At 46.1% G+C, this 25,726-nt stretch overlaps 1 protein-coding gene across 4 annotated transcripts in view; it reads left to right on the plus strand.

Annotated features, from left to right (window-relative positions):
* IQCH (IQ motif containing H) overlaps positions 1–25,726 on the plus strand; it is an 887,303-nt gene that overhangs the window by 498,875 nt on the left and 362,702 nt on the right. For all 4 annotated transcript variants that reach the window (XM_078683047.1, XM_078683049.1, XM_078683045.1 and 1 more), the window contains one exon: positions 7,501–7,773. In XM_078683047.1, the coding sequence (XP_078539173.1) occupies positions 7,501–7,773 (273 nt within the window). The remainder of the gene's footprint in view (positions 1–7,500; positions 7,774–25,726) is intronic.

Genomic DNA, 25,726 nt, shown 5'->3' on the forward strand with positions numbered 1-25,726 from the left:
CACCCTTCGGTTATTTCTCCGGAATTATTTCTGCTTGCGAAGATCAGATCATTGGCTCTTAGCAGCATCTGAGGTAGGTAGATAGATAGATAGAAAGATAGATAGATAGATAGATAGATAGATAGATAGATAGATAGATAGATAGATAGATATGTGATAGCCACTCTGAAGTTTCCACCCGAGCTGTGTAGTCTGCAGGTTTCTTGGGCTAGCACAAACAGCTTCAGGTTTCCCATACATTCTCAATACGGCACTGGTTTCTTCAAATCCTGAGCAGTAGAAGGGGAAAGTTACACTGCTTACACACCCGGTGCTGCTCTGCCTTCCAGCTATGTATGGACCGTCCTCTTCTATCTCATACGATTGTGATCACTGGCTTTGTAATTCGTCATCACTTGCCAGCATTTGACATTCTTCATCACGAGTATATAGTCTGCCCTGGTCTAATTTTTACATAGCAAACTGTAGTAGTTCATTTTGCTTGGTGTATCTGTATTTCCAAATGGTTTATATATTTTTGTTAAAAATGTTTCCTGTCTTGACCCCCGTTTTCATACAACTTTTTACCCCTTCTCTAATATTTTTGCACTTTTTCTCCATCACATCTATCTCTAAACTCATTAGTTCGTGTCTTATTTGATTTATTTAATTTCTCGCGCTAAGGTCAAGACACTCTCAAAGGTGTTTTTTTTACCTTCATTCACTTGACATTGCCATGCCACTGCCTTCATTCACTATAAGCACACACAGCTTTCGTGCTGATTAATTAGACGGTCCATTTAAGACTAAATAATGAAAACGGCAGACACACCTTCAGAGGAGAATCACACGTCATACTTATCACTAGCCCTCGTGGTGATGTAATGGCACAACCCGGAAGCGCAGCCGGTGACAGTCAACCTGCCTCCTGCACATTAATGTAGGCCTCTGTGGTGCACATTGGTGGGATTTGTATTTAAAAATTGAATGTTTCTAGAAGGGTGTAGTTAGAGTCCGGATTACGATATGGACATCTGTGCGCATCTATGTTTGTCGTTGGTGGGTTTCCGGAACAGAACGCGCCTGTTCAAATTTGTATCAACCAGCTTGCAACGCAATGATGCAAGGCTTGCGCACCCCAACAGCACTCGTAATTGTCCCAGCTCGCTACCTCACCAAAAACATACTATTTTTATATAAGGCACCTGTTATTTGCTAATATGTTTCTCAATCTTGGAAATACCCCAATATCACAAAAGAAAAGGTACGTGGGTCCCCGTTATGTATTGACCAACTTTCCAAACTTTTCTGCATCAAGTGCATCACAAGGGGGTGCTGAAATGTGCTGCGTAGACAATCAAGAAGTCCAGTATTGATAGAAAACAATAATGCTGCATGCTTCAGAACTTTGCCTACCAAACTGGCAGGGGTTCAAAATGTGTGAGATCGAAGCAGACTCTTCGTATATCTCGATGTGAGACTCTAGCAAGTAGAAACTCAAAGGAGAATACTCAAACACATCACAGAGCGTAGGTATTTCTGGGAGGTTGTCTCTGCTTCTAGGGAATACAGCAAGTAGCCACATTTCCTCTGAAAACAGGTTAACAGAGTTTTCATCACCAGCTGCTATTATCTTGGGCTGCTGTGAAAAAATACTTTTCCTTGCAGAAATACACCTGGCCACAATTGAAAAGCTTCTGTTGGCACTAATGTTTGCAATTGCAAATGCTTTTATGAGCAGATACGTGCATTCTACAGAAATCAACCACAGATAGCATTGCTGGCCTTTACGTGTAGATATGTGCAACATAAAATGTGCAGCCCTATTACCCATGGAACCGGGGCAAATCAGTAATTAAACAGAATACTCGTCCCTGCGGGTAAAGTGTAGGCCTCAAATTGATTGGTTTTTATAAGGAGTCAAGTCCAGTTTTTTTGCACTAGAAACATCTCAGAGAAAATATATGAACAACTATGAAAACATTGCGTCGCAAAAAGGTGCTCCAACAAAAATGGTACAGTAAAAGTGAGTGAGTGAACTAAAGTGTGCAGGTGCTATATAAAAGGCACATGTACAAACCTAGGGGCTTATATGAATACACATTTCCACAACACAACTCAGAATCAGAGTCTGATGTACCACATCTTAAATAAAATCAGTCCTCTAGTATATGTTATCAATGTTTCGATTCTAATAAACTTATTTTGTGAGGTTCATCATCAGGACTAAGCATCAAGATAGTGCCAATATTAAGCGATAAATCCAGTATATGGATTTCTCAAGCTCTAACACTTTTAAATGGATTCACTCAGTAGCAACTCAGACTGTTAATGAAAATGTTCATAAGCAAAGTCTTAAGCTCGGTAGTAGGTGGCTTGCGAGAATCGGGAGCTAAAACTGTGCTATCATACCGTCACAAGATTGGTAGTGAGTGCTCGCAAGGAAGCAGAGCTACAAGCTGCACACCATGTGTCCAAGGCAAAAATTCAGTGGTTAATGTTTCGAATGATTTCATGTGATTGGACACCAACACATGTCCCAGTTTTGATATGACTAGGAGGTCTCAAGATTTGGAATCCATTTACGCAAGCTGTGTGGGCGAGCCACATACCATGCTATAGAGGAGTGTCATTTGTTAGTATTTCCTGCCATTTGATATGTTTTAGGCCATTATGTCAGCTAATATGGGATATTCTGGTGACCAATGTTGGTGTATTTAGGATTCCTGCTCCATATATCATAGATTGCAGGCCAGGTCTTGAGGTCTACCCCCAGCCTGAATGCTGGGTCATTTCTGTCACCAAACAACCACTCAATGAGGATGAGCTGCAAAGCCCAACAGTGCCCTGTATGTCCACCACTCCAAGTCCTCCATCATATGGCGCCTACACACATTTTTGGAAAAACACTCTGGGGACGCCACCGGCCTATAGAACTTTACTGATTAAGGAAGAAAATATCCTAAAAACATTCACAACTCTGAATCCCTCCAATCACTTTATTGACCCTCTCCCAGCAACCCACCTAAAAGACTCCATTCCAGTGTTAGTGCCTCTATGGACTAGGATCATAAACACTTCCCTTCTCCAAGGAGCCATCCCAGATATCCTCAAAGCTGGACAGGTTTCCCCCATCCTGAAGAAACCTTTGGCGATCCCGTCTGACCTGAATAACTATCGCCCTATATCCAACATCCCTACCCTGGCCAAACTATTAGAAAAATGTGTTCACAAGCAGCTTAGCAACCACATAGACCACTTCAACTTGCTCGATCAATTCCAAATTGGTTTTCGGACAGGGCACAGTACCGAATCAGCGATTACCCACATTATAGATGACGCATTACAAATATTGGACGAAAACAAAGCTTGTTTGCTAATCGTGCTCGACCGATCCTCAGCCTTTGATACTGTCAAACACAAAAACCTACTAGACCTCCTGAAACATAGAATGGGACTATCTGTAACAGTTCTAAATTGGTTCACTTCCTTCCTCCAAAACAGAACACAAAGAGTCAAGATCAATCAATCTTTATCTAAGCCCACCCCTGTCACTTTAGAAGTACCCCAGAGTTCTTTCCTCTCTCTGACACTCTTCAATTTGTTTATGCTACCTCTCACCGAGCTTCTCAACTCCTCAAATGTCCAATATCACATGTACGCAGACGACACACAACTTTACAGTAAGGTCCACTCACTTGAAGATATCAAGTCCCTTAACTCGACACTACAGAAAACACAGACATGGCCCGCCAAAAACCACTTAAAGCTAAACACCCTCAAAACAGAATTCCTCCTAATCGCCCCCCACCCCCCATCTCGCCCCCCAGCCAAACAACCATCGTCCGTGAGTGGATGAAACACCACCTCGAATTATAGACTCCGTGAAATCACTAGGAATAACTTTGGACAATAAGCTTAATATGCAAAATCACATCAGCGCAGCAACGAAAGGAGCACATTTTCAGATGAATACCCTGAGAAGGGTGGGCGTAATTTGCGTAATTGCATTACGCAAATCTCTGCGAAACGGTGAAAAATCTCAGCGAACACGCAGAAATTCTGCAAACACGTGGAATTGCTTGTTCGCAATGCTTTTTTCCTGTTCGCAATCGCTGTTTGCATGCTTGGGGGGGAAGTATCTTGCGAACACGCATTTTGAGAACGCGAACAAGCAAAAAATTTAGCGAAGTCGCGGAATTTTGGGCAATTTCGCGTTATCTTTGGGACGCGAAATTACCAAAATTCCGCGAGCGGGACGGAATTTACCGGCCAGGCCGAATTGAAACCCTTCATACCTGCAAATGACTTTAAACAGGCAGTTCAGACTCTAGTTATTACCAGATTGGACTATGGGAGTGTCGCTCTCTGTGGCCTTCCCAGATCTACAACAGCCCCCCTTAGAGCCTCAATAAACTCAGCCACTATACTCATCACAGGCTCCAAAAGAAATTCTCACATCTCCCCTGACCTTCGTGCCCTCAACTGGCTACCTCTCGAAGCCAGAATCCAATTGAAAATTGCCTGCATGACACACAAGGCACTGCACCACAAAACCCCAAGATATCTAGCGGAGAAATTGGTACCATCGGGTGGTATCAGAACTACTAGGAGTTCCGATAACCTTCTACTGAAACCTCAACGATTTTCCAACAAGAAAACATACAACTGGACCTTCTCAGGAATGGTCCCCAGGATATGGAACGTCTTGCCTCCTGACACGAGACTGAACCCCTCTACAACATTTTTCAAAAAAGAAGTGAAAGCGATCATTTTGGCCAAATTCACTTGAACTATTTTTACATCCATGTATACATATGTGCTTTTCTATATTAGCTACATTTTCTGTATTTATCAACTCACAGTATTTGTGACTAGTTTTGTGAAACATATTTGAAGCAAGGTAATGAGATAATTTTAAACAGTGCTCCCTTACCATATATATAAGTTGGAAGAGTACGGCATTCCTCCAAATCTTACTTTGTACTTTGGAACAATGGAGCTACGTTCAGATCCCAACAATTGCATGGTTTTCCCACGTCGCACATACCCAAATACCTAAAATAATCTCTGATTCCCTGCTTGGTTCATTTGGGCCAAAGCCAGGCAAATTGTTGGATCTCCTGTAACTGAGACATAGGTTGATTTTCCCGTTTGCCTAAGGGCCAAAAGCTTCCACATACACTTGCAAATTGTTAATTACTTTTGGGATGGTTCTGTCAGGTTGTTTGATGTACAGTAGCTTATCTTCCTCACATAGTGATACTGTGTCCTGATTTTTGGATATTTCACCACAGGACAAACACATTCAATCTTGGCATGTGTTTATTTTGCAGTTATTTGACCGTCCCTTCCCTGTGCTTATTATTTTATTCTTTATGTGGGATGCACAATGGTGCCCCTGCTTCTTTTTTCTTTTCAGGGGTGCCCCCTGCACCTCTGCTTTTCCTTGCCACCCTGCCATGGCATTTTGCCTTCTGCATCTGTACTGCCATGTTTAATTAGGTGGTGCAGTGCAGGCAGAAAAATCTCCATCGGATTCGGCATCAACGACATTTCGGGACTGGCACATACCCTCTGAGCCCTAGAGTGTCCTGGCTCTCGCCAGGGCCACATGAAGGCACCTTAAACGGTGGCGTTTTGGTCACTGTGAACTATAGTGAGTATCACCCTAATCAATCTATTGTCTAAGTAGTTTCTTTTCACTGTTAATTAGGGAAATTGAGCGCTATAACGAACATTCTTTTGGCGGCTTGTCTGGTTTTATTTAAGTTGATGTCAATTGTGGCACCACAGAGGAACAGTGGCAAAGGGCTTCTTCAACTGTTCCCTTTAGAAATATTATTATAAGTGAAGCATATATATTTTTTTAGATTCTAGTGTGAGACAGGAGGGACCAGGTGTCTTATCAGTTGGCATCCCTGAAATGGCTTCCCGAATCTCTCCAGGGGCTATGGGGAAGTCTAACTCCAGTTGATACTCTGGTCATAGAGCATGTTTAATGAGCTCTTTTATGATAGGATTTTCGATTTCTGTCTGCGATGGGGTTTGCTTCTTATATAATTGCCTATTATAACTAGCAAATGTTTTATCTATTGCAATTTGATCAGTGACCAACTCTCCTTTGAGGGTTAAGACCTGCTGGGACTCACCTGGCTTCCACTTCCCTATTGGCCAGCCTTATCACTAGATTTGTAAATCCCGTGTTAGGAAGTTTTTCCAGGTGACTCTCCCAGTTTTAAGCAGCCTTTGCCTGAGCAAAAGTCTAGCTGACCTGAGCTGTCTAAGTGTGTTATCATCATTCATAATAACCATTAACTGTTTTTCTAGTTTGTTAACATGGTCTTCAAGTGCCGCTACTTCAGGTTCTCTGCCCCATGGTTGCACCCTCAGGAAGGATATGGCCTGTCCCCTGATCACTGTTTCTAATGCCTCCTGAAGAGTGGCCGATGAAGACACTGTCCCAAAACTGATTTCAAAGAATGCAGATATTTCCTCTCTGAGAAAGTGTATCTATTCCTTATCTTTCTGCTACTATGTGTGTCCCCCAGTGCCTGGGCGGCACAGTACTAGGATTATTCGGAAATGGTCCGATAATCCCTTTAGCAGGATTATGGCAGCTATTTTTGTCATTAGTACGAAGAGATAGTCGATTCAGGAGAATGAGTGGTGGGGCGGGGGCTGAGTAGCAGGTATACTGCATGTGCCATCTTCGCCACGTGTTACTGAGCGCCAACGAGACTGGCCCTATAGCTCAAATTGCAGTCCAATGCGAAGAGGTGGGCCTACTGACATGTAAGGCTGGGTCCATAAAGGCAATATTGTCTCGGTCCATGATCAACATCCACGGTAAGGTTTCAGTTAGAAAACTGCTAAGAGACCAGAGTGCTGTATACTCCATTGGTGGGGATGTACACACTAGTAAGCGTCCATTGGTAATCCTCTAGCGATCCAGTCACCATCACGACTGCACCAGGTCGTCAGCGCTGATTATTGATACTTCTAATGGGAAGAACTTCTGGAGGAGAATTATGAGCCCTCCAGATCCCCTGGTAAAACCTACATGATAAACTCTTGCTTAGTCATGGAGGTCTAGTAAACTGCACTTCATACCTAACATGTGTGCCTCTTGGAAAAAAGAGTACATCGGAGGAGTGCTTCGTACACATTGCATGTCTGGTGCTCACTGAATCTTGTTCATATCCTATGATATAATTTAGTACCCTCTTAGGAGTTTAATGCATGTCATATTGGTTAATTTGAGCACACTATGTGTATTTTTTCCGTAAATGCCTGCAACTGTGTCAAACTCGGCAGCTGTGTTAACTGTAACCTTACCTCACAAACCTCCTCGTCCCTATACCTCTAACACTGAATTATCTGTCACCCCTGTATAACACTTTACTAACCTTTTGAGGAGCAAGTTCGAACTTGTGGCACTCCTACCACGAAAATGTTTTATATTCTGTCCAGTTATGTGATAGAATATCATTTTCAGGCTAACTGATATTGTCTTTGCAGACTCATCACATGTGCCTGGCCACTCTGCTGAAGTTCAGTCCCAAGACCATCAAACGCATTCAAAACCTCATCCAAGGGAAGGAAGCCTACATGGTTGGTGGTGTCCTGCATAAGGATGACTTGGCTGTGGCAGACATCCTAGATGTGCCAATCCTAGGCTCTGAACCAGACGTGGCTCGCCTCTATAGCACCAAGTCTGGCAGCAAACGGATATTTGCCAGTGCTGGTGTGCCAATGCCACCCGGGGAATATGACATCTACAGTCTGCAACAGGTAGGGTGAAGGCAGTCTACGTTATCGCTTCTGAAAAGACTTATAGATTGCCAAATGTTTCCATATACGTATATTCTCCACATGTGCACAATTATCACTTTTATGTTCACTGATTTCGTTAAACCTTCATTCCTTTGTGTCTATTGCAGCTCACTCCTCATGGACACTCTACACTGTGTACTGTTGCCATTCCACTCCACATTTATCCGTCCACCTTCCTTTCTCTCATCTCACATCCCTTTTGCAGTCACCCTTGAAAGTGACCTATTGTTTTCAATTTCAAATTCTGCATTTGACACTTTCAGGAAATAAGAATGACATTTGAATACAAGAAAAAAAGCATCACAAGAATAGGGACATGGGCAGGGGTCAGAGCGCAGAGTATGAGAAGAAGAAATGGAGAGGTGTTGGGAGTAAAGATAAGTACAGGATTGGTATGGTGGTCAGCAGCATACTCAACTCAAAGTGGAACTGGAAAATGGTGAAATGTGCTCTCATTTTTTACTCATTTTTATGTTTTGAATGTCTTGCCTTTGGCCATATCAGACCACTTTAAGACTCTTCAGAGTGAGGGACTGAGAAGGAAAAGTGGTAGGACAGAAGTAAAGATGGAGAGAAGGCCAAAATGTATAACCTGGCGATCAGATGTATGGTTAACCAGGCGCTTACAAATGCTTTGAGAGACTTGATCGAGCAGGCAGAGAAAGACGAGAAGAAGGGAAAGGGTGTAAGTAAAAATGTGGAGATTTTGGAAAGGCAGGAGAGGTGAGTGGGAGTTAAGTTGGGGGCACAGCAGACGCCTTTAATACACAACAATAGAAGGTAAAATTGGTTGGCTTGGGTGGAGTAAGGATGGAGAGAATCGGGGGTATGGATGTCAGGTACGCTATGATGGTGGTTTTAACAAGCAATACATCCAGCTTGAATGGTCTTGAGTAAGAAAGAAACTAAGCAGAGTGAATAGATCACATGCTAGCAGTTGACATGTTCCCTGTAGCTCTTCCTCACAATGATTGCAGACAATCTTTTTCTGTCAACAATCTCACTCTTGCAAATCAGTATATTTACATGTAGAGTCAAGGGATTTAGAGGAGTTTGGAAGCAGAGAGATGCATGGCATTCCACATTTCCCTTAGTGCTCAGGGATGGGGAGCATAGATGTTAGAATTTAATGGAGAAGCTCTGAAAGGGTGCCGTGGGATATACATTGACCCTCTCACTCCACAGTGTCTTGCTATAGGTTTCCAGAGCTCTAAGCCTGAGCCTTAGCTTACTAGATGAGTTCTCGTTTGAAGTGGCAGTGATAGAACAGGGATGGGAGGTACAGTTGGCAGCAGAACCAATCTACCAATGCAAAGAGCTGAGTCAATAACACCTTGTCTGCAAAAGTGGGCGCAGCAAAGCTATGCAGATGTTGTAACTTAGGACTTATAAATAAGGGCATACATACATACAAATATCTAAACACACATCATGTGACTAGACCCCATATTCAACTCACCTTTCACACAGGCCTACCTAACCTGGAACTAAACTGAAAAAGCGTTGTCATGATCCAAGTGTCACTAGAAGACATGGGTGCAGCTCCACCTAGAGACAAAGGGCCTGATTTAGATTCTGGTAATGGGGTATGTAGGAAGCTGACTCTTTATGCAGTATACCAAAAAGAGTTATGCTATGTAAAGAGTCCAGGTATCCCTTATAAGTGGACAGGGGCTTGCTTGAACAATCCCAAGGTGCTCTATTTGTGGTAGTGTGGTCCAGCAGCCATAGGCTTATCAGAGGTAAGTGTTAGGCATCTGTTGCATACACAGTCAATAAATAATACACACACTCAAGAAGGAGATCAACACCAATTTATAAAATTAACAGATTTTTAAATGAATTTATGAGTGGTCTGGTGGCTTAGTGAACTAATGCGTCCACTCTAGGGGCCTGTGTTTGACCTCATGGTCACAGGAACAAATCCTGGTGGGTTCACTCAGCCTTTCATCCTTCTGAAGTTAATAAAATGAGTACTATTGAGATGGGTAACAATAAACGTCTGTTATTCAGCGCCAAGATAACCTTTGGTGAACGTGCAATTTACAAATACACGTTATGTTATGTGAGACACCAATATCATCGTAATTGGGTAAGTACTTTTCGAGTTATAACTTTTTTAAGTATAAAAAAAAACTTGTATATGTAGCTTTGATGTGGTAATGTTATCCTATTGGATAAAACATATACTGCATACAGTCACTTGTGTACAACTTTCAGGAATGCTCTTCTGGACTTAAGGTAAGTAAAGGCAATGTCAGGGTCCCAACGGTTTGCCTAATGAGTTGAATAAACTAGCACCAAGCAAACAAGCTCCACATCTCGCCAAAATGGTTCAGGAAAGTCGGGAAAGGGGGATCCTTCTGATGGACCAGAGACTTCCCACTATAGTGGTCATCCACAAAAATGGGAAACCCAAGACTAAATGTTACTTATATCGACCAATCTCACTGCTTAATGCATAGGCCAAGATTTTGGCGAAACTGCTGGCTACCCGTTTGATACAAGTCATCACAAAACACGTGCACCCGGGCCAGTCTGGCTTTATGCCAGCAAGAAACACTTCTCTTAACCTGACCCGTTTGCACGGGGTGATGGGGTGTTTGGGAATCTTGCAATCTTGTGAGAAGACGCAGTGGTGTCCCTCGAAGCCGCCATGGCATTTAACACGATTGAATGGCTCTATATGTTCTCAGTTCTCAAGAAATTCGGATTTGGCTTTCTCAGCTGGATCAAACTCCTGTATGGAGACCCAATGGCCCAAGTAGTTATAAATAACCGGAAGTCCCCAGTGTTCACCCTTGAGAGGGGGACTAGACAAGCATGCCCTCTATTACTGTTGCTCTGCGCTTTAATATTGGACCCATTAGCGCTGTGGATTCAAAAGGATCCAATCATGAGGGGTCTTAGATGGTTGGAGGACTGGGAGGATCGCATCTCCGTGTACGCAATGATATTTTATTATACATGGCGCCACCTAGAGCCCCACTGAACAGAGCACTACATATCTTCACAAATTTTGGGAAATACTCAGGCTAATGTATTAATTGAGCGAAATCAGTTCTTTATGTTCTTAGCGGCACATCCCCCCCCCCCCCCCCCCCCCCTTGCCCAGTAGGTATACCATTGAAGAAGCAGTGGAGGGATTTAGATATTTGGGGATTTGTCACCAAAGACCCGGCTAGGTACTATGAGTGCAACCTCGCACCCCCTTTGCAGCAACTTAGAAGCAACGTCAATCATTGGAAGACACTCCCACTGTCTTTACTAGGACGCACAGCGCTTTTTAAAATTATGTCCTTGCCGTGTTTCTTATATGTCCTACAAAACTCTCCTGACCCAATACGACCAGAATATTTTAAGGCCATAAAAAGTGCCCACAGAGACCTATTGTGGGAAGGTAAGCCACCCGAATATCGATGCAGAAGCTTATGAGGGGATGGTATGACAGGGGTATAGGGCTCCTGAATGTCAAACGATAATATTGGGCCCGCTCATCTAGCAGCTATTAACTACTGCACTTATAGGCCCTAGGGGGACCAGGGATATCAAATGGACAGACGGCTGCTTTGGGGGTTGGATGGAGGGATTTTGCAAGGATACTCTATCCCAGGTACAAGCAGTCAAATCGTACAGGCCCCAATGCGCATGCTGTCCAGACATGGCGCACAGCTACCAAGAGCTTGGGTTGCTGGTGACCAGGAGGAAGACCTAGATGGACAGGGCCCTATTAGGGGCGATTGATCGGCTGGTGCTTTTAATGTCCCTGACTGTTGATCCCGCTATGGACCTGACTATTATATTATTCACCCATCACTGTACTACCAACGCTATATAATACATGGAATGACTCATGATCCCCATTATGAGTACAAGCCGCATGCCTGGGGGGTGGTGGTGAGGTGGGAGTTGCGGGAGGAGCTGCATGGGGTGAACTGTGCTAGAAGATGAGCCTTGAGGGGAGGCCTTATTGTACTGCTGTGACAGTCGATGGAAGGCAGCAGCCTAAAAGCGGAACCTGTGACTGCTATGATTATTACCCTTCTATCTTAAAAGAGATACTGCTGGACAATTGCAGTTGGAAACATGGGGTTATTGTGTTAACCTGATCCCTTGGGGTTCACGAACAATCCGAATGATACCTGAGATTTGTTTAACCATGTCATTTGAAAAAGCAATAAAATCTGTTTAAAATAAATGATTGGTATATCCAAAGTGGGCGATCTGTGGAGAGCGGGAGACGTGGTTTCTTTCACACAGCTGCAGACTGAGTATGATATGGCAAGTACAGAGCACTTCAGGTACCTACAGGTAAAGCATGCACTACAAACGTTACTTACTAAAAGGGACTCCCTTCCAGAGTCTTCCCCACTCGAGGACAGAATGCTGGACGAGTACATGCCTAGGAAGGCCATTTCTATGACCTACAAGAAATTAATAAAGAAGGTGCCTGATCCCCTCCTTCAAATCCCCACCCACTGGGAACATGATGTAGCGGAAATGGAAGACGAGGAATGGGCGGAGGCCTTGGCCTCCCCCAGGGAGATTGCAATCTCCTCCAGATTTAGATGGTACAGTTAAAAATGCTCCACTGAGTTTATATCACTAGCCCAGCACTGGTGAAGATGGGTTATAGGAATGATTCGGGGTGTATAAGGCAATGTGGGCAGGAGGGCACTTTCGCCCATGTTGTTTGGGAATGTGCACACATTAAAAAAATATTGGTCCGATCTGTAACAATGTATGGAAGAAATGACGGGAGTTAGCATAAAGCCTAATGTGAAATTATGCCTATTAAATATATGTGGACCCACCGATTTAAATAACAAAGGGAAATTGTGGGTGACAATAGGAACAATATTTGCCAAACGGGACATTGCCAGATTGTGGGGAGCCCAGGAAACACTGACAGTGGGAGCATGGGAAAAAGACATGGATTGGTGCATGTTATTAGAACGCACAATATATGAGTCTAGAGGATGTCCCAGGAAATGGTTGCAAATATGGGGACGTTGGAACGAGTATAGGGGTGGAATCTGTGAACTCCCGCAGATGGAGCATAATCCAGACCTTATGCAGCAGGAATAAAGATGGTCAAATAGGTCACTAATGAAGAAATTGCATGAACGATGGTTTGCAGCTGTCTGTACCGATGTCATTGTACTCCTAAATGATGGTGTTTGTAATTTGGTTGTAAAGTGTGATGCTGTCATCAATAAAAATAATTATTAAAAAAAAGTAGACAGCATCGTCCAAGGCAGCACTAAATGTCTTCCCCGTCGGCCCTGGGGCGTCCAGGGGCAGAGATGGATTTTTGAGTTGGGTGCCCTGTTCACGTCAATTGAAAACAGTTCTGATGAGATGAGGATGCAAGCAGGGACTGGGGGCCAGTCCGGTTGAACCCACTGGGGGCTCAGGTCTCGAGGGTCTCTGGCACTTAAGGACACCGTCGGTTGACTGGTACTCGTGTTGGGGGGCTTCTGTGCAGTTGTGCTTTGTCCGGCAGGGTTGTGCTGTAGGAGACTCTTGCGATTCTCGGTTTCCTGCAGAAAGAAGCTGCAGGCATGGACTGGGGGACCAGTCCGGCCAAACCCAAAGAGAGCTCATCTCTAGAGGGTCTCTGGACTCTGTTGGCATAGTCGGTTCTCTTAGACTCAGGCTGTGGGGCTCGGGTACAGAGGTGCTCTTCAGCATCTGGTCGCTGCGGTCAGTGGCTTATTCTGTGCATCAGTGACATGGTGAAGAGGGGAAACAGGGCAGCAGGGCTATTCTCGGTGCTGGCCTTGTGGATCCTGATGTCCCTTGACGGTAGGTCTGTCTTTGTGCTGTTGGAGTCCGGATTGGACAACCAACAAGCCTTTGTTGCTGCAAGGGGCCCGTTACCCTGGTTATAGTTGCAGGGAGACTCTGGGATGGGTCAGCCTCTCAGGACTTGGGTGTTGTGGCAGGGCTGACCTCCTAAGCTCCAAACAGTCTTGTCCTGGCTCGTTGCTCCATCGGTGGGCCCAATGGCCAACGGGACAGAGTACCGGATGTTGTGAGCGGTGCCTGCAGATGAGAGAAGCAGCTCCTCTGCTCCATGGGAGATGTTAAGGGCAAGGTGAAGTTGTGGGTCGGTGCTCCACGACTTTGGGAGGTGGCCCAGCATTCTGGAGGAGCCTGGTCCGTGCAGTTGGGGAGGTCCAGTTGCTAGGCAGTGTTTTGCGCCAAGTGGTGGTGAAGCCCTCAGTCCTCGCGTTGTTGGCTCTTCTTCCTTCTTCAAGCAGACAAGTCTGATTTCCTGGTGTCAGCGGGCCACCTAAATCCTGTGGGGAGTGGGCATCACCCTCTCCCAGAGTTCCTAATTGCACCACACACAAGATGGTGGAATCTTTTCTTTTGTATTCTCTTCAGGCTGCCCACCCTAATGGTGTGTCCAGCCTGGCAGTGTAACACACTTGCTGACTTTGTAATTTCCCACCTGTCCTAGTGCCAAATAGACCTCAGGGCAGGGATGGTATTTCCCAAGTCTGGGGAAAGCCGGGGTCGTGTATCAAAGGCGGCAGAGGCTTTTAAAGCCTCGGACCTTGACTTGCTGATCTCACTAACCTTACTGCTGGATAAGGTGATTACACATCCTGCTAGAGCAGGCATTGTTCCTGTCCTCCTGATTGCATGAGCTCTCACCTGGAAGGGGCATAAGCACACCCGAAGTGGCAGGTCGGACAAGAACAGTCAGCCAGCACACTAGAGGGACTAGTAAGGTTTCAGGAAGCACCTCTAAGGTGCCCTCTGGATATATGTCATAATAAATCTAGTACTTGCATCAGTACAGATTTATTAAGATAAAGTGTTTGATACCAAACACAATACATTTCAGTAAAGCCCTTATGTAGCTGGGTAACTCGTTTTGTCCAGTGCCCAATGCATACCTTAAGATGGCTTCACTGTTCATTTGCAATATCTAGTAACAGGACTAGACATCACTGGGGCATATCTGTTCATGCAGATATGTCCTCACATAAAATATAATGCACCCTGCCATAGGGAACTAAGGCCTGCTGTAGGCGTGACTTACATAAAGTATATGCAGTGACTTTGGCGTGGCACACAGGAGTGTGGTATGTCATGTTTCTACTCATGTTTTGCACCATGTCACGCAGCCTGCAATGGCAGTCGGTGTGCGATTTGTTTGTGGGTCCCCTAAGGTGCCATAAGACATGCTGCAGCCCTTAGGGATCCTCTTTAGTAGCTATGCCCTGGGTACCAGGGGTACCATTTACTAGGGACTTACAGGGGTACTAAAGTCCATGCCAATTGGGTTAGAAAAAGACATCACCTTGTTTTAAAGAAAGAACAATGGCACTGAGGTCTAGTTAGCAGGGTTGAAAACCAGCATTCAGTAGCTAAAAAGGGGGCAAAAAGTGGAAGGGGGCAACTGCAATAAAAACACAGCTTCCTCCAGAGTACACTGTCATGAACAGAACGGATAGGTCAGCCACAGTATTAGAAGTGCCATATGAAATGATGCACTTGCAATCTGGTGGATGGCACTTTTGTGAACTGGGTGTCGTTTGTCTCATTCGCCAAACTCTAAATCAGGCCCAAAGTGACAAAGAGGCAGGTGCCACTTATCAAGAAACAGTTTGCGAGAGTACATCAACCGGGGCAGGAAAATTGTATGTCATTGTCTTTACAAATAGGCAGCCAGGACAAGTAGAGCATGTGACGATGGGCCAAAACCTGCCATAAAGCATGATGTGATGTGAAGTGACCGTAGGGCTGTAGCAAGACGCGCTATTCTCAACATTGTGCCTTAGTCTCCTGAATGTACAGGGGAAATGCTCCTACATTGATATTCAGTTACTTAAATGGACCACCAAGCAGGTCAATGGGAATTTATGATGATTTCATTGGCTGTGTCAGTATGCACTAAAGCAAAAATTAAATAGCCTTTAATGTTGCAAAAGTTACACACCTTTTCAAAGCTACCATTACAGCTTCTTAACAAGAGGTCTAAGAGGGGCAGCTGTACCATAATATTTGCCTTTGCAGTGGGGATAAGCTGACCAATTAGTCAAATGTCTGCGTTTTTCCAAAATAGGGTTGAGGCCTGTCCCTAGTGCACCTGTGACCGAACCAACAAAGCAAAAAGACCAAGGAAATAGAGGTTTTCTGCTAGATCAGAATGGAACAATGAGGCACTAAGGCCAACAACAAGGGCAGCCAAACCCGAAAGAGGAACAAAACTGCTCCAAGACCAAGTATAGCGGCATCTGCACATCGGACAAGTTTGTTCAGTAATGTGCGAAGACATAAGTGTGGACCATTTTCGCGTGTGACAATAACAGAATTCCCCAAGGCCAAGGAAAGCAATATCTGCACATTGCACAGACTGGAATTTGGCCAAATGATAAAAATAGTGTCCAACAAAAAAGGTCTCATCTGAGAGTTTTACAAACTTTCCAATGATGTCATAAATTTTGCCCTAAAGTATGGTGTAAGACATGGATACGAGGTGTGAGGTCTATAAAACAAAAGTTGTGGTCAAATTGATCTAGAGATAGCACTCCTGTTATTTTCATGTAAATATTTATACACACAATGTAGACTTGTAGAAAAACAGTGGCTTGGAGGGAACCTAGAAGGCTGGTGGTCATGCGCAAATAATAGCTTATTGTTATGTAATTTGTTACACAGTTTTGTATAGCAAAGCAGAGTGCATTTACTAATTCTCTTACTGCTGTTTTAATCGTGGTAGCTTGGCCTAGCAGAAAGTGTTCCTAGGAGTCTTGTGATATATCCCTAAACCGATGACTGATATGTGCCTGTCCTTACGCTGAGAAACATTCAAGTACTTGCTTTGAGTTTTCAAAGTGTCTTCTTCGAGCGAGTACACTGGAGTTTGTGCTGTTTTCATGGAGATGGTGTATCCCAGTTCCTATGTATGAATGGCTTCTCAGAGCTCATTGTCTGTCAGCATATGGGTTTTCTCAGGCGATTTCTCCTGAGGTGGAATTGGATCTTGTGACCTTTCCACGAAACCTTGGAGTTGATTGTTGGTCATGAGTGACAAGTTGTCAAAACGAGCATTTGCAAAGTTTTGAGATGTATCAGAAACTGGATCAGTCAGTCACTGTCAACAGGTCCTATGCGAGTGTGCCTCCCTTTCTGATGGAGCATCACTCAAGGACTAAAGGAGCACTTTCCCTTTAAGCTTAGAACACCAGTACAAGTCTGCTTGCCAAGACTAATGTGTCTTGTGAGGGAGAGGAGAGTGCTGGAGGACAAGGTGTAGTGGGGGATCCTTTCGATTAGATCCCTGTAGCGAGGTGTGAAAAGACGGCTGCTGCACTGATTGGGTCATTGCTCATATACAGAGAAAAGTCAGCAACCCCAGTATGCGAGGGCCCCTCTGAAGTGAGACATGACTGTTGCAGCATTGATCGGGTCATCACCCATGTGCAGATTAAGCTGCCTCCTGAAATGCCAAGTGGGGCTGCCGTGAACAGTGCTGCTGTGATGATCTGGCCGTAGCCTGTGTACAGAGTGGAGTCGTGACCCCATATGCTAAAGTGGGCCAACAGGACAAGGGAAAGAGCATGGAGCGCTGTCTGATTGAAACAATCGTCATGAGGAGGAGGAGGACGCTGTTGTGACCTGTGCCCATCCAGGTTGTGACCTGAGTGGGCACAAGCACCGAATAAGGAACATGAGCATCTCCTTTCATCCCCCGAACATGCGGGGAGGATCCCAAGAGACTTACCAAGCACTGGTGAACCACGAGGACCCCAGCGGCTGCTGCCTTCCCAGAACTGCATTTGAGGAACTCGAAAACACCCAACTGATGCCGTGTGTGAAGTAACCTACTGGAGGCTTCATCACCCGTGTGGGTGGTGTGCTGGAAGACTCTGCTCACTTATATCTTGCTGGTGCGGGTAAAACTGATTTACGGGCCAGATGGTCCCAGGAAATTTGCCGCCCATAGAGTGCTTTGCCACTGAAACACTTTTGACTTTAATAAAGAGTTGGGTGAACTCCTAATAGTAGGGCTTAACCTGGATGTCGCCTACAGTGAATGAGAAATAACCTCTAGAGAGCGGAGTGGGATTCAGGGACCCACCTATAAAACACTTGAGCCCTAACCTCTGAAGACGGTATGTATTGTTTGGGGTGGCCCTATTTTTCTTTGTGTTCGTATATAAATGTTGCTTTTTCTTATAAGCAAGTATTTGGAGAATCGTTTATTACTGCTACTGAGTGTACTTTGGATTGTAAACCTCTGTCTACCTCCCCTCCCATTCCAGAAGCCTTGGACTACTTGACCTGCACTACCACTGAAAGTTAATTGCTGAAGAGGAACCTGGCCCAGTTGCTCAGGATCTATAGTAAGCCGGGATCAGGATATCGGGAGTAAAAGGTCTCAACCCCCATGGTTGAGACCAATTGCTTTGATTGCCCCATGGCCCTCTGAACGGGGACATGACAGTAATTTGGTGAGATGTTAGAAGGGATGGTCCAAATGGAGACTATGATTTGGAGGACAGAGAAAGCATTGGGGGAGAATGCTGGGGATGGAGATGCAAAGAGGTAATGAATGATGTGAGTAGGAGAGGAGAAATGCATTGGCGTGTAGGGCGAGAGGGTCATGGACCTGGAAAGTCAGAGGGCAGTAGGAGTTGGAATCGGAATGTGTTAGAACCAGCAGTTTCTAGCTGGCTGGGATGCATTGAAGCCAGATAGAATCCACTGACCCAGATAGGATGAGTAAGATACACTCGTAAAATAACCTGTGCGCACCCTTTGGTAGCTTGGCGCAGAGCTGTCTGGCTTATCCTAAGGGTCAGAGAGTAAAGTATTGGCACAGCACCGCTCTCGCAACACACTGATTACACTACAAAAAGACTCTTCACCGTATGCATAAAACATTGGTCTTTGTATTACACAGACACATTGAAATCAAAACGACATACACCTCTTATATATGCTTTGCAGTTGTCGACCTCCCTCATTAGCAGAATGGCGTGAACATATATGTACCAGTCATAGGTATTCACTCAGTATCGAAAGTGACATAAACCCATGTGCATACTTTCCTGGGGTAGTCACAATCCAACTATCCCTCCCACCACGTAACAACAGAACATATATGCTGACTTGTTTATAGGTATTCCACATGAAGCACGACATATCCCAATATCATATACCCCTCACAGCTTGTAATGGTCAAGAAGTCACAGTTCTCCCTTACGCCTGGTATCCCACCCCACAGTCACTCAAACTACACCAACCAACTGAACACTTGTACTTGCTGGAGACACTTTGATTAGATTGTCAAAACCACCTAAGAGGAAGGAAACAGTTACTTGGTTTCGTCCATCCGGATTAGGCCCTCAAGGCACCCCATGGTACCTTTACAAGTGCGGGATTACTAATACCCTCACCACCATAGGCATAAGACTGTGAAACCGGAAGCTGGTGTGCTTCCAATTTAGAGGAATGTTTCACCCCAAGTGTTAGTCATTGTTGCTCCAGGCAGCCAGCTGTGGGCGCACACATGGCACAACAAGACCACTCGGGATGACTCACAATATTACCAACAACAGAGTACCTTGTGGCGTGGGTCAGAGGAGAAGGAGACGGCGACCGCGGACTGAAGCCGCGATGTCAGGCACTGTCATCTTCCTGATCAGGAGGTCAGAGACAGTCCAGGTTTCCGGGCTGTGGTCTTGCGGACTCAGCAAACTTCCACCAGCACCCCTTGGACACCACATGCTATGAAGTGCGGGCTAGCACAGGTTTCCGGTTGCAAGCTCGGGTACTTCAGACTTCGCAAACTTCCACCTGTACTTCTTGAACTCCTCCTATTACGGCACCCCAGGTGGGCTGCTGATCTTTACGAGCACCCTTCTCTGCACAGTGTGATTACTGCAAACATTAGAATGGTCTTTGTCCGAACCGACGATAATTCCACCCATTTCCGCCGCACCCTGCATGGTCCTTACGAACTTGTCGAAATGGAGAGATCCTTTCTGTCCCTGGGATCTTAAGAGGCCAATCAGTCCTTGGAACGTGCTTAGGGTCCAGGCCATGACAGGAGGCGATTGACTGCAGGCCAGCAACATTCAGGTAAAAATCCACCAAGTGATAGTTTCCTTCCTGGAGCACAACCAGCCTCAGGCCACCACAAATCAGCGGATAATCCCGTTGCAGTCCCTCCTGCCCCAATGGTTTCTCTGTAGAATGGTTCCAATCCTAAATTCTGAGGACAGAGCCCCAGTAGATATACCCACAACGGTCTTTGAAGATGAGACCAGTTTAAAAAGCCACCTTTGAAATGCACAGCCCCACTCTAAATTTAGTGCTGCCTGCCATCCTGTCTTGGGAGGCTTGATCAATATCTTTAGTGGGGCCATGCTTGTTTCTGGTCCAGGGAAGACCTGGCTTGGCAGTTCGGGCTGGACTGTTCCCATGAGGAACAGGGTCAAGACTGATTTGCATATGGCTAGGTCTGAATTGAGGTGGCGAAGTGAGCTAAAGAACGATGATGGATTAGAACCAGATCTGTGACTGGGGGTGAGCGTCTGAAAAGTTTCAGCGTTCCGACCATCATCTCCTTGAGTTTGCTTTGTTCGCCCTAAGTTGGCAGGGTATTCCCAGACGTGGGTCCCTTGCTCACTTTGCCACTGGATTCAAGCTAGCCTGACTAATGGGGGGAGAAACCCCGAAACCGGTCCTAGTATGCTTGTTTCCGGTCCAGGGAAGGCCTGGTTTGGCAGTTAAGGCTGGACTTTTCCCACAAGGAGCAGGTTCAAGTCTGATTTGCATATGGCTGGGTCTGAACTGGGGTGGCGAAGTGATAAAGAACGATGATGGATTCAACGCAGATCTGTGATTGGGGTGACTGTCTGAAAAGTTTCAGTTTTCCGTCCATTACCTCCTTGTTTTAACTCGAAAAGGATGCCAATCTTTCTCCAAAGTGTTTGTGGATTGAATGTGGGCTCATAATTGGAAATGCCTGTGAGCAGCATCCAATTGTTCTCTCCCAAGAATGAAAATAAAAAAAAAGTTTGAATTGTCCTGTATTTGTACGCAATGTAATAAAATCAAAGATGATAATTAAAATAACTGTCTGAGATCCATTTGTGCTTTTAAAGCAGTCGCAATGTAACGTTGTTTCTAGTTGCATTATAACACTCTAATCCCCCAGTTCCTGCTAGTAATTAAACAAATGACAATAGAACTGGGAGAACAGACACTCTGTTTTACTTCACCAAGATTTGGGGGATTTTCTGCTATCTGAACAAATAGTTTACTTGATAAATGACAGTATTCATAAATCCTTGATCTTCAGTGAAACAATTCATGACCAATCATAACAGAGAACTGACCTGTTCATACTGACAGTTTTTTAGGGCTCGGGCCTACCGTCCCACTGTGTCAGCAGTGGGCTTGGCCCAGAGTCCTATTCTCAGGGCTTTGAAAAACGTACCTACGAATTCCAGGCTGCTTGTGCTTTTTTGTGCTGTTTTTTTTGGTATGTGCAATACTATTGGTCTTCGCGTGCGTGTGCTTTAGAAACAGAACACGCAATAGGCCATAGGCGGTCGAGTAGCTCCGCCTATGGCCCATTGGTGTCTGTTACACGCACCAGAAGGCCATATATCTTCAATTATCTCGGCCGTCACGGCGGAGATAATTCAAGACATATGGTGGCAGTGGCGCACGCGCGTGCACCACTCGCCGGCGGTTGTTCAGTGCTGCTTGTTTTTTTTTAATCCATTTCACAGAGCTCTCCCTGTCAGCAAGATGGCTCAGTGAGTTACGTGCATGCTGCTGATAATCACATATACCCTCGAGGGCTCACTTTTTTATCTGCATGTTCATGATGTACTGTCGCAGAAAAATAATAGCCCATTGTAATGTACAGGATGATTGTGTATTGGAGTGTTGCAATGCGAACCATTATGCCCTATTTAAAAAAAATATTTCCGGAGCCTCGCCTGAAACTGCCCTGGAGATGGTCACGGGCTGCCTCGGGTGTGTTTGTCTGCACTCGGTGACTCCCAGCATTTCCAGCACGGGAAACAAGCTGCGCTCATTTACAAGAAGCGGGAGTTATATCGCGCGCGCAAGCTGGATGACAAGGAGCTGCCCTAAATGCACTGTGTTTTGGAGAACAAGATAGCGCCTCGTCCGGACTCGGAAACCGTTACACGCTTCCAAAGAGAAAACAACTCTGCCTCCGAATGCCTGTGAGTGACGAAAACAACTACCTCCGCAAGATGCTCTCCGTGGTCACTTCCAAATGCCCTTTCCTCAGCGAGAATAAAAAATGCGCACGCACATTCTCTGTGAATAGGAATATCATCTGCGTGATTGGACTCTTGTGAGGAACCACAGACCACCGCCTATGTTTTTTTTAAAGAATTCAAGTTAATGCTAAGTCGAGCAGAAGCGCTCGAAAGGCAGGCAGTGCTATTAGGGACTCGTTTTTCAGTGTCAGAAAACACTAGCAAACTGCAAAATGCTACAAAATGTGAAGTTACCAGCATTACTACATTACATGTCCTACCACGTAGATAGCTTCGTAGCGCTTTATGCAGGAAGGGTTGTTCACCTAGGTCTAACTCAAAGCGGTGGGTTCTAACAATCCACATCATAGCGCCGTAAAGTCGCCTAGGCACCTCGCGGCGCTTTATACAGCTCCCAGTAAATACATGAACACCAAAAACAAATACTTACATGGGTACAGCTTGATAAACTCGTCCTCTTCGGCGTGTGTACTATTCCCATGGTTGTCATGGTGAGGGCTCTCATAGGTGACAAAAATAGCAGACAAAATTATAAGGATGACCTGGAAAGTGATGGCCAGGAAAGAGTACTTAAACCTCATGTTAGTGGCAAAGGGCGGCGCCATGCTGCACGCATGAATGCACAACAAGTGTGCTATATGAAGTAATACGGACATGAATTCTGTCCGTGCGCATGAGAGTGACAGCGAGTGCAGAGTGAGTGCGAGAGCGACAGTGAGTGCAGAGTGAGAGCGACAGTGAGTGCAGAGTGAGTGCGAGAGTGACAGTGAGTGCAGAGTGAGTGCGAGAGTGACAGTGAATGCAGAGTGAGTGCGAGAGTGACAGTGAGAGTGCAGAGTGACAGTGAGTGCAGAGTGAGTGCAGAGTGAGTGCAGAGTGACAGTGAGTGCAGAGTGAGTGCAGAGTGCAGAGGGAATGCAGAGTGACAGTGAGTGCAGAGTGAGTGCAGAGTGAGTGCGAGAGTGACAGTGAGTGCAGAGTGAGTGCGAGAGTGACAGTGAGTGCAGAGTGAGTGCGAGAGTGACAGTGAGTGCAGAGTGAGTGCGAGAGTGACAGTGAGAGTGCAGAGTGACAGTGAGTGCAGAGTGAGTGCAGATTGACAGTGAGTGCAGAGTGAGTGCAGAGTGACAGTGAGTGCAGAGTGAGTGCGAGAGTGACAGTGAATGCAAAGTGAGTGCGAGAGTGACAGTGAGTGCAGAGTGAGTGCGAGAGTGACAGTGAGAGTGCAGAGTGAGTGCCAGAGTGACAGTGAATGCAGAGTGACAGTGAGTGCAGAGTGTCAGTGAGTGCAGAGTGAGTGCGAGAGTGGCAGTGAGTGCAGAGTGAGTGCGAGAGTGACAGTGAGTGCAGAGTGAGTGTGAGAGTGACTGTGAGTGCAGAGCGAGTGCAGAGTGAGTGCGAGAGTGACTGTGAGTGCAGAGTGAGTGCAGAGTGAGTGCAAGAGTGACTGTGAGTGCGAGAGTGACAGTGAGTGCGAGAGTGACAGTGAGTGCAGAGTGAGAGCGAGAGTGACAGTGAGTACAGAGTGAGTGCGAGAGTGACTGTGAGTGCAGAGTGAGTGCGAGAGTGACAGTGAATGCAGAGTGAGTGCGAGAGTGACAGTGAGTGCAGAGTGAGTGCAAGAGGGACAGTGAGTGCAGAGTGAGTGCGAGAGTGACAGTGAGAGTGCAGAGTGAGTGCCAGAGTGACAGTGAGTGCAGAGTGACAGTGAGTGCAGAGTGAGTGCAGAGTGACAGTGAGTGCAGAGTGAGTGAAGAGTGACAGTGAGTGCAGAGTGAGTGCGAGAGTGACAGTGAGTACAGAGTGAGTGCGAGAGTGACTGTGAGTGCAGAGTGAGTGTGAGAGTGACTGTGAGTGCAGAGTGAGTGCAGAGTGAGTGCGAGAGTGACTGTGAGTGCAGAGTGAGTGCAGAGTGAGTGCAAGAGTGACTGTGAGTGCAAGAGTGACTGTGAGTGCGAGAGTGACAGTGAGTGCGAGAGTGACAGTGAGTGCGAGAGTGACAGTGAGTGCAGAGTGAGAGCGAGAGTGACAGTGAGTACAGAGTGAGTGCGAGAGTGACTGTGAGTGCAGAGTGAGTGCAGAGTGAGTGTGAGAGTGACTGAGTGCAGAGTGAGTGCCAGAGTGATAGTGAGTGCAGAGTGACAGTGAGTGCAGAGTGACTGTGAGTGCAGAGTGAGAGCAGAGTGAGTGCCAGAGTGACTGTGAGTGCATAGTGAGTGCAGAGTGACTGTGACTGAGTGCAGAGTGAGTGCAGAGTGACTGTGAGTGCGAGAGTGACTGTGAGTGCAGAGTGAGTGCGAGAGTGACTGTGAGTGCAGAGTGAGTGCAGAGTGAGTGCAGAGTGAGTGCGAGAGTGACTAAGTGCAGTGTGAGTGCAGAGTGAGTGCGAGAGTGACTGTGAGTGCGAGAGTGACTGTGAGTGCAGAGTGAGTGCGAGAGTGACTGTGAGTGCAGAGTGAGTGCAGAGTGCAGAGTGAGTGCCAGAGTGACTGTGAGTGCAGAGTGAGAGTGAGTGCAGAGAGAGCAGGGTATGCTTGTGCGCTTACACGGTGCACTGACACACAGGAGCTAAAACAAAGAACAGCTGAACACATGTCTTGGGAGCTTCATGGAGGCAGCCGGCCCTCTGTGAGGGGAGCAGCAAGGAGGGGACGCCCCAATCAATCAAGCGCAACTACTCACAACCTACTGTACGATCACAACACAGGCCAAAGGGCAGAGCTAGGTCTTTTCGCATTACGTAGGGTGAGCAGTGTGTGAGCGTGCAGGGTGAACAGTGTGTGAGCGTGCAAGCTGAGCAGTGTGTGAGCATGCAGGGTGAGCAGTGTGTGAGTATGCAGGGTGAGAGTTGTGTGAGCGTGCAGGGTTAACAGTGTGTGAGTGTGTAGGGTGAGCATTGTGAGTGTGTAGGGTGAGCATTGTGAGTGTGTAGGGTGAGCAGTGTGTGACTGTGTAGAGTGAGCAGTGTGTGAGTGTGCAGGGTGAGCAGTGTGTGCAGGGTGAGCAGTGTGAGAGTGTGCGGTGAACAGTGTGTGTGTGTAGGTTGAGCAGTGTGTGTGTGTGTAGGGTGAGCAGTGTGTGTGTGTAGGGTGAGCAGTGTGTGTGTGTAGGGTGAGCAGTATGTGAGTGTGTAGGGTGAGCAGTGTGTGTGTGTAGGGTGAGCAGTGTGTGTGTGTAGGGTGAGCAGTGTGTGTGTGTAGGGTGAGCAGTGTGTGTGTGTGTGTAGGGTGAACAGTGTGTGAGTGTGCAGGGTGAACATTGTGTGAGTGTGTAGGGTGAACAGTGTGTGAGTGTGTAGGTTGAACAGTGTGTGAGTGTGCAGGGTACGAAAACTCGAACTAAGTCCACCACACACACACACACACACACACACACACACATAAGACCACACACATAAGACCACACACATAACACCCCACACATAACACCCCACACATAAGACCCCACACATAAGACCCCACTCATAAGACCCCACACACTCACCACTACATGCTCACCACCACACACTCACCACCACACACTCAGTGCAAACTTACACACACCACCACACACTCACAACCCCACACACAACCACACCGTCAGTGCAAACTTTCACCAGACACAGACACCATAAGTCG

The sequence above is a fragment of the Lissotriton helveticus genome, chromosome 3_1 (genome assembly GCF_964261635.1).
Source record: "Lissotriton helveticus chromosome 3_1, aLisHel1.1, whole genome shotgun sequence".
Classification (NCBI taxonomy): domain Eukaryota; kingdom Metazoa; phylum Chordata; class Amphibia; order Caudata; family Salamandridae; genus Lissotriton; species Lissotriton helveticus.